Source organism: Nylanderia fulva, unplaced genomic scaffold, assembly GCF_048542155.1.
Source record: "Nylanderia fulva isolate GAGA-0341 unplaced genomic scaffold, ASM4854215v1 Scaffold23, whole genome shotgun sequence".
Lineage (NCBI taxonomy): Eukaryota > Metazoa > Arthropoda > Insecta > Hymenoptera > Formicidae > Nylanderia > Nylanderia fulva.
Window position 1 is genome coordinate 1706413 of NW_028190293.1, and position 10522 is coordinate 1716934.

The following is a 10522-nucleotide window of genomic DNA, read 5'->3' on the forward strand; positions in this document are numbered from 1 at the left end:
TTCGAATATAAATTACATGATAAACTAACTACGCGAAACAATAATAATAACAACGGGACAAGTAGAGATTAAAAAGATAAAGATAATCACTACTATTATTGCAAAGACGTCATCATTTATAATTATCAAATTCTGAATCAGAGACAATAAAAAATACCGAAAATTCAAAATACCTCGCAAAGCCAGAGATTAAAGGCAAAATATCGAACAGCATGCAGTATCAGCAGCGGAGCAGGAAGCTTTTCCCAATAAAACCGATATTTTCCGTTCCGTTTTTATTAAAACTTCTTTTTAGAATTTGCAATAAGCCCCAAACGGAACGGAAAAAGAGAGAAAAGATAGCTATGTCGATACCGCTATAACTTTGTCGTATAACGGGCCGTCTATAAAGTGACATAAAAATACGAATAATATGCCTGGGTGACGAAACCAATAAAGTTATTCGAACTGTGTATAAGTTCCTTTTTGTATGTGATACACATGTTTAGAATTCGAGAGCACGTATAAGGGTAACGAAATTCACGAACGGTTGCTCTGACACGTGCCACTTGTACAGACCGCATGACTGCAGCTGCAGACACGAGCAATATCATCTTCCTACGCGGGAGATGTTTACAACCAAAAATTAACATTACAAAATTATTTATGTTCTCTGTTACATTTTTCATAATCAAAATAATATAACCGAAAATTAAAGAGAAAACATATAATATAATAATATTAATTATTTCAAAATATATGTTCCTTTTCTCTTATAATTAATTTAGCAAAGAAAACTAGAAATTAATATAATTTAATTTGATATAAATTAATCAAAATTGTCCTTTGTTTTATAACTTCAAATAATTTATATAAAAAAGGACCATATTTTTGTGTGAAAAATGTGCATGTAATTGTAATTAATAGATCTTTTCTCCTTATATATAATTTATTTTGCAAGAAAATAATTACAAAATGGATCTTAATATATTAAGAATTGATAAATTAATATAAAAAATTATATATTTTTGCAATCTTGAATAATCTATAATCTATAAGATAAGAACAGTCTCACCTAAAGCATTGCAGGTAATTTGCATTCTCAAACAATACCAAGACATATAATATCATCGCGATAAGATTTAACCGCAAGGTCGAATTAGATTCATACGATCCTCGGGGGTCTGAAATTACAAAGTAGCGGTTGTCGAAGGACAACAATTTCCCTTGGCTTTCCCTTATCGCAAAACTTTAGCGCCCGCAAACTCTACCCTTAATTCCGGGATCAGGATGTGAATTTTGGTGGCATATTCTTCGAGACTTCCGATGACTTTACACGGACGAACGAAAGGCATGAGTCAAATAAGAATATTCATGCGGCAAATGAAGGCAATCGCCTAATCTTGGCTTGGAAATTCTTACGAGATTGAAGTCCGTTGATGTTTCTCATCCTCGCGAAAAGTCGAGAGTACGAAAATCATGCAAATAAAATCAAGAGTGAATACTTTTGTTTTTATTAATACATAAAAAAAATTAACGTGAATTAAAATATCAGCATATATATATTTATATTCGTATATTGTAAAATTGTTTTTTAATAATTCGTTGTCATTGCGATGATTTTTGACACAGCTTAAAATTAATCTCCTATGAGATTAAAAAAAGAATAATTTATTATTCTCCAAAAAGAAAGAATAAGCGCATGCGATGCAGTTAGGGGTATTTACTCTGCTTTTGTGTGATTTGTATTTCGACCCTATGTGTGTCCATATCTTGAATAATAAATAATTCTATTAATAATAATTTGTCGCACGCGAAGAGCGTATTCACCAGATGAACCGAATGCGGTAATCCGAGGTAACGCACAGCAATTTGGTGACACGCGACGCGCATAATAATCCGCCACGAGCGAGGCGAAGTCTTAACAATAATTAGCTCTGCCACTTTGCCGTCGTAATTGTTTTAGCTGACGAACACGTAACTTACGTTCTAGAAGCTGAAGTCGCAAAATCAGAAGAAAAAACAGAAATAAAAGTAAAACGGATTAGAGATAAATGATGTAGAAATAAATTATTGTAGTAGGTTTATGAAGGAAAATTACGAGTTTGCAATGTACACATTTTTAAAGTTTAGATGTATTTAAATTTTCTCTTATATTGTTTTCTATTTTAACTCTTCCCACGAGGTTAATTAGTTTGTTTTCCTTTCTTTAATAAAAATTGAGATTTTAATTAAACATGTTGTATTCTATAATAATATAAAATATATTTAATTTATGTTTTAATTATGCACAAATTATCATTTTGTGAATTAGTTTTTAAATAACAAGATATAATTTAATTATTGAGCTTTCACATACAACTTCCCAATTAATTCATATTATGTTTAATCAAATATTTATTAAAATACATTAAAAATAAATAATATATTAAGATCTATAAAATGCACATTTTATTAGCTCGAAAACAAAACATTAATCATTCATTTTAATCCATAAATTAATCATGACACATATGCTATAATTTTATAAAACACCTATAATATAATTATCGAATTATTTTTATATTGACAGTTCTTCGATTTGTTTCGTCATAATGTTACAAAATCAATGATGCTGTTATATTGTCTTATAAAAACTAGCGCAAATAACTGAAATTTCAAAGAATAATCATTCTCATGAACGAGAGATTCTCAAATCTTTTTTCGTTCCGCTTTATTAGATCGTAAGTAAAATATAGCAACTTATCTGGCATTTATTCAGTGCTTTCTTACGCATTTTCAAACGCTACGTGGGCGAATTTGGAAGCCACGAAACATTCAAGACGAAGAGTGTGAAATATATAATGAACATAAAGTGCAGAAGTACTGAATTTCATACGCAAATTGCAATGTCCTTGCTTGATATTACCTATCTTTTGCACGAGAATTACATATTATTGCACAAAGTAGTGTAGAACATTCTGTCGATTATAAGTACTGGTCGTCTTTATAAAGAGAATGAAACAAGCAAATTATTATATCAAAACAAGATTTTTCTGTCTAAAAAACATTTAATAAATTTTATATCTTACGTTACATGAAAATTTGCACATAATGTAAAGTTTTATAAAAAACATTGATCTTGAAATTTATCTATCGATAGTTTAACTATATCAATATATGGATATTGAAACAAACAAATTAAATATTTTTGATCATTTATATTTTAAACATGACTGTTATCTCTCGATATTATTATTACATAAAAATAAATCAATGTCTATAATTAAAATTGAAGGCGAATGAGAAATTATATAAGCATCTCATACAATCAATACTATACATATTTTGCCATATTAATTTAAATTCAAACAAATGTAAATTTTGTCTGTAATATTTTAGAAATATTTTCTATACTTCTATTTTCTTTTGAACAGAGTTTTGCAACCAAAGTTTTATGTATATAGACTTAGCAATATAATATGTATATCTTTCTCTCAATCTAGAAACTAACAAATATAATCAAAGTACTAATAAGATGTTTTTGTATTGAAAATTTCACGGCAATCTTTCGGAACCAATTCCAAAAGACGAAGAATTCGACTTTTCACAGACTTCGCAAGATACGACTTTGCTGAAGAGCGATCGTAAATCCGAAAAAAGCAGGTCAGACGCAGTTTAAAGTTATACCGGGGACTGCTGCAAATACAATGTATCTCACATAATTTTACGCCAAAATAATACGTGATTTAGTACGAAGTGAACAGCAACTTCATATGTCTGGGAAACTGTTGTTATTTTTTACGTTGCGGCAAAAAAGCTGTTGGAGCTATAATTTCAATACACCAAGTGTTTCACACTTTGTTTTTATCTTTCAACTTTTTCACTTCGAGAAGTTTTTCACTCAAAAAATTAACTAATTGGCAAAACAATTATATCGATACCTAAATTGTGATAAATTTTGACAATTCAAAAATTAATTAAAATTTTAGAAAAAACTTTTCATAATTTGTATAAACTTACAATTAGTTAATTATTTTTTATTAAGGATTGAATTAAATATTGAAATATTTGATTCAATTTATTACAAATATATTTATTAATCTCTTTGTCCCTTTAATTTTGTGTCTATTTTTTCCTGAAACTAACGATATTTAGGAAATATATTTAATGTAATTTTAACTCAGTAATTTGCATGGCTGTCGCGTTTCTGTTCTTCCCATTTTTTGACAGTCTCTTTTTCACATAGAAAATTGCGTTCGTCGCATCTTGATGAAATAAGAATCGCTCATTAACCTTTCGTCGCTCTTGTAATTAGTTGTGTTCTTTCACAAGCGCCAATTAATCTTTTTTCACATTTGGAAGTCATTACGAAATCTTTTATTTCTCATTTATGTTTTATAACATTAAACAGCACTCGTGAAAATTTAACGTCAAAAAATTACCTGGCCAAAATGTCTCATAAATCTTATAATATCGTAATTCTGTATTATTAATCTCACTGAATGAGCAAATATACCATCGTAATTCTCGTTATACAGAATCACTATTGGCAATTATTAAATATTTATTCTTCTTTTTTTTATTTCATCATATAAAAGACAATGAAGTATTTATTATCGAGATATAGATATATAATAAATAGATGGTTCTTTTATAACATTAATAAATATTATATTATGAAATAAGATATATTGAACCTCTATTGATACAAATATAAAACATATTTATTAATTAGTTTGATTACATATTGTCTTGAAAATGAGAAATGTATTAAAATCTAAAAATTTATAATTTAAATTAAAATTAACTTTTGAAAATAACTAAGAAATAATTGGATTACTTGACATTTTTTATTTAATGTCCTTTTTCATTAATTTTTCTCAGATTTAACTTTTAAAAATGTTTTTTACTTTTACATACATAAAAAAGTGTAAAAAAACAACAGATTAAATCTGACGTAAAATATTCTTAATTACATTCTCGCAAAGCTATGCGCAAAAAATCCATAAATCACAATTATATATATTACGTGCAAATTTAATTAAACACATCAAATAAATAGAACTAGATTTTTTCAAACTTGCACAATAATTAAACTTGTGTTTTTCCTCTTTGAGTAATTTTTTAAATAATTATCCTTTTATAATGTGTATATGTATATAATTCTGTAATATTTTATGAAGTATTTTATATTATGTGATTAAAAGCTAAATTACAAGACAATAAAATTAGAAAAATGCAAATATACGCATAGAATCAACCATGCAAATTGTACAATGTAACATTGAACCACTTTAAAAATATATACACAGAAAAATTAAATTCCTTTTCTGATAAAAATATATTTTATGCTTCAAAAATACATTTGATTCATCTAGATAATATAATTTTACTAATTGAGCCATAATATACGGGATTTCTTCCATTTCAAAAAAAAAATAAAGAGAAAAATTTATTTCTTTTTGTTCGAGAAAATTTATTATTATTCCCCATAATATAATTTTGGGCTTGGATTTTCATTTTTTAGGTGAGAAAAGCAAACAGAGATTTCCAACAGCTGTCGCGTCATCAACGTCGCGAGATCGGGCTGGCGACTATGCTTCTATGTGTAGTAGTGGTGTTTCTGATCTGCAACATTTTGCCCCTGGTCTCAAACGCGTACGAAACATTCATCGAGGATCCATCACATTGGATGGTGCAATTCGGCAACTTGCTGGTAACCATCAACAGCAGCATCAACTTCATCATCTACGTGATCTTCGGCCGGAAGTGTAAGAGGATATTCCTTAAGCTCTTCTGCTCGTCCAGGTTATTTGTACCTGGACGAGACAGTCCAGAATTTCAGACGTATGATGAGTCTATCATCACCAACACGACGAACATCGAGTTAAGAAACTCAGTCAGGCACGGTCATCTCAATCGCGCCAACACCATCAGCTGGAACAACAACGTGTCCAATGGCAGTACCAGACAGAGTCTGAAGAGCGGTAGACCGGCCAGTCCCGGTTCCTGCGTCTATTATCCGGCCAGGACTCCAGCGAGGAGTCCCAGTCAAATGTCGAGGACCTCGAACGATAGAAACAGTTGGAATAGAAGAGAAAATAGCGATTCCACGCTGTAGTAGATAACATTATTCCTCGCGTTTATTAGCGAAATTTTAATTAGCTAAATATTTTAATCAAATTTCAAAAACGTCCAAGTAGTGAGAGAGAAAAAAACAAATTGTAATTCTAATGAGCAACAAATACAAGCAAAGCACATTAAAATTGGTGAGATATAAAGACAGTTTTTCATTTTTTTATCTGTTAATTTGCTAAAGTGAACTCAACTTATAATATCTTAATTTTTTGTCGAGAATTTTAATTGATCAAAACAGATGAAACAAAACATATGAGAGTACCATATTATCATATATCATATGTATAAGTACTTGCAGCGTTTTCCGATTTATTTGATATATTAATATTTTTAATTAATAATTTGTAGCTAAAAGTGCTAAGAACATCAAAAAGGATCGTAGCTGATATAACGAATAATTAGTTTGTCACTCTCTGTGAATTATTTATTACTAAAACATTATCTCTGATCAGAATTGGAACAAAACAATCCGAAGAAGTGAAACGATTAATAGACGACTATTTTAAAATAAACAACAATCAATATTCTTTTTTTATTATCCAATCAGGAATCTTGTGGAGAATCTTAATCAGGTATTGAGAAAATTTATAAGTCAAAAAATAATTCATTTATCAAGGAACAATTAATATAAAAACTTTTCATATGTATTATTCCTAAAATCATCTCAACAGTTCACATCCAGTTCTTGGATCTTCGAATTCAAACAGATGGAATAATGTAAAAACGAGATTCCACGGTGCGGTGGACAATTGATATTATTGTTCTCTTGGGAAGAGCTCGGACCAATCCTCTTCATGTTCGAACTTCGATATAAGAAAAAGGATCGTTAAAAATAACAGTCTTCTATCGCGGAAGAGTTTATAAAGAGCACTTCTTGCAGCGATGACCTTTTTCAAGTGATTCCGAATAAGTTCCATATTGCTTCCGACGATTTAATCAAACAAAAGAAACTGATACTATATAAGTTTTGATGCAGCAACCTGAATAGTACTTTGAAAAGACAGACTAGAATTACATTAAATAATTATGCTGCATAATGTTTCTGTCGCTTTTTTATTGTTTTTTTAATAATTAGAAGCATGTATAGCACGATATATCAGCTTTTGATAGATGAAGCAATAGAAGATTTCTCTTTTTTTATGATAAAAGCACTACATAATAAATGTATAAAGCGGAAAATAAAATCAAAATTGAACTTTTAAAAGCTTCGTTGCGAAAGAGAGAAAGAGGGAAAAAATCGAGTAAATCATATTAAACCATAGTTATAAATTTGACTTAAATAGTATATTTTATATAAGTAGAGAATGACATCTTGACATCTGTAAATAAGGTAAAACATAGGCAAACAAAAAGCTTTCAAAATGGAAAGTTTAACTTCATTGAAAAAGTGTTATACAAAAGAGAAGTTAAAAAGTAATTCGCTAATACGGATCTGCCAGGAAGTTTCGCGAACTGAGAAGTTTCAGCGAGTTGATCACATACTTAGCTCTCCTGAGGAAATAAATCGGATTTCGTCGAAAGTACAGAAGTCAAGAGTATGACATTCCCTTGGGGGACTTTCGTAGGAAGGCCGCAGAGAATGCTGCATATCTCTTACGTTTTCTCGCGAACTATTGCTCTTCAAAACTTGCATACCGATCAGTCTCAAACGACGTTAACTTACAAAGGAGAAATTTTATTACCCTATGATCAATGAAAGTCGCTATTGACACTACTTTCAGCAGGCTTCAACAATTTTTCGAGACAAAGTAAAAATATTAAAAATACGTCGCAATTTTCTCAACATCTTTTAAGCATAGTTTGAAAGGGATAATTTAGAAGATATATTTTTCTCTTAAAAACTCTCTATAATAATCGGTAAATCTATAATAAAAAATAAATTTACAGAATTTTCTATATTTTTCAGAAACTTCAAATATTTTTCTAAATTTATCTTCGCGGAACGGAAGATCGACACGATCACACTGTAAATATTTTCTTTTATTTAGAAATGTAAATTTAAAAGAACGAGGATGAGATGAAGCAAAATGAAAAGAATGAATGCACTAAAACGCCAAAGAAATATAGATAGTATACTATTATAGACCTTATTTAAAATATAAATGTTAGCTTTCTAAGTTTCATGAACATATAATGTAATATCTGCACTGAAAAAAATTACATTTACCATACGCGAGCGGAAATAAATATATATGTATTTTGAAAAAAAAATTAGAATTACTACAAAAATTAGACGTTAATATAAGAGAATTGTAAATATATTTCTATTTATAAATTATCAAATGATATCCATGCCGACTTTAAATATACCTTCTCCCTCCTGCTATGTAAAAATTATTTATTTATAACTTATATCAAAATGCTTTTAATTCGATAAGAAAATATCAATAATGTGTCTAGTAAAATAGATGGTCCAATTTGGCGTTTCTATCTAACAAGTAATGTAGTTGAATAACGTAAGATATATTGAAATTTATCTTAACAATTTCCGAATATAGAGATATTCTCTTGCTAAAAGTAGAGGGAGAGGAGTAATTAAATTTAAGTACAGAGGGAAACAAAACGCTCTCGTAGTTATACGACAAAAGAGATTCGCCATTCTAGTCATGGAATTTCTATCAAACTCGTCTAAATATATGTACACACATACATACATATGTATTTTTTATATACGTACATATATATATATATATATATATATATATATATATGTATGTATGTATGTATATGTATATACTCGTATATTTAATATACATACAATAAGACTGTATATATTATGTGAATCTACTATCCTGCAAATGTTGTTTATCCTATCCCACTGCTGTCTTGATATTCTTGTAAATACAATGTAAAAATCATCAGGTAACAATAAAACAACAGCTGGGAAAAAAACACTAATTCGATTACAAAACTCGAGATGAAAGAAATTTACACAAAATTTATTCTGTTTCCTAATTCTCGAATAAAAAATATGAATTTTAAAGTTAAATGGTTTTTTGTTATTTCTTTTATATATTTAATACTAAATCATCTAATAATTTTTTTTAATTAATCGCCTTCAAATGTACAAAAATTAAGATTAAATTATTTATGAATTCCAAAAATTCTCTCATTGAACAAAATTACAATTATTGAATTAGAGCTTTATTCCAGCTAGCATTTTTATTCCATCGCTGCTAAAGCATATCGTACAAATTGTTTCCATGTATTATCATTAATAGCATTCTTTAATTTAATACAGCTAGAACATTAGTTTTGTCACTCATGTAAATGTACCTTTTCTCTACGACTCAAATGTGTTTTAAATAAATTTTATTGTACATAAAATAAATTTAATGAATCTCTCAAACATGTGAATTACAATTCAGCCCTTGATAACAAATAAGCTAATTTATATGATGGAGTATCTTAATATATCATTACAAGGAATTTCCATGATTGCAATTGTATTTCCATGATTGCGATAAGATATTCATATATATATATATATATATATATATATATATATACTTTCTTAAAATATTGAACAAGATGATGATATAATAAAGCGGATTAAATTATACAAAATTTTGAAGATATTAATTAAACAAACAAAATATATAGTGAAATATATTAATGGAATATACTCCACTGAATATATTATTCAATCATTATACAGTATAATTGTTTCTTTTTCTAATTTTTTATATTTTAGCAAAGAATTATTAAACAATAGATACAGAATTACTGTATTCACTTGAGACTATGTTACTGCAAATTATGACATATGCTATCTTGGTAATGAATGGTTACCCATGGCAACATATCACATTGTTCACAGAATCAAGCATCAAGCAATAAACAAAAAAGATCTATAAAAGATAATTTAACTATTTATTTGAAGAATTTGAAGGAGAGTTACCACACAACGTATTGTATTACATAATGTAAAATGTAACTACAGTTTCATATCATCTGAATTACGTCTTTTTCTTCGGCTTCAAGTAAAAGTACAAAACGATCAGTCCTATGCCAGCGTACGTCGCCTTCGTCACCTGGAAAATTAATCAAGCATTCAAAAATCCACTCCAAGGTAAACTTCATCGACAATGACTTTCAGGTTAAATCACTCACGTTCGCGCGACCATGCATGGTCTGGCTATTAAAGTGTTTTGCTAAACCAGTTAGCTTCTCCCCGCCTTCGGTCATTTTTTTCACGATGAAAAATTAAATCGATCGCGAAAATTAGTCGCAAAAGGACTACAAAAGTTCGTCAATATGAGAACTCACTGGCTGATCACGATCAGCTGCTGGTTGCCATGCTCGAGATATATCGAAGGTAACTCGAGATAAATCGAAAATAAATCGAGATATATCGAGAGAAGCCTCCTGGTTTTAAATCTTGTTCGATTCTTGCAAAATTTGTTCTGCAACATTCTTGAAT

General features: G+C 28.9%; 2 protein-coding genes across 7 annotated transcripts in view; one reads left to right on the forward strand and one right to left on the reverse strand.

Annotated features, from left to right (window-relative positions):
* FMRFaR (FMRFamide Receptor) overlaps positions 1 to 8976 on the forward strand; it is a 48561-nt gene extending 39585 nt beyond the window's left edge. For all 6 annotated transcript variants that reach the window (XM_029304484.2, XM_029304471.2, XM_029304493.2 and 3 more), the window contains one exon: positions 5489 to 8976. In XM_029304484.2, the coding sequence (XP_029160317.2) occupies positions 5489 to 6082 (594 nt within the window). In that variant the 3' untranslated portion in view covers positions 6083 to 8976. The remainder of the gene's footprint in view (positions 1 to 5488) is intronic.
* A 975-nt stretch (positions 8977 to 9951) lies between these two features.
* On the reverse strand, positions 9952 to 10418 carry LOC114929850 (ATP synthase F(0) complex subunit k, mitochondrial). The gene is made up of 2 exons (XM_029301532.2): positions 10213 to 10418; positions 9952 to 10133 (listed from the first exon to the last, which is right to left on the reverse strand). Exons 1-2 carry the CDS (start codon positions 10285 to 10287, stop codon positions 10059 to 10061), a joined length of 150 nt encoding a protein of 49 aa, XP_029157365.1. The 5' UTR covers positions 10288 to 10418; the 3' UTR covers positions 9952 to 10058.
* Positions 10419 to 10522: the final 104 nt, after the last annotated feature.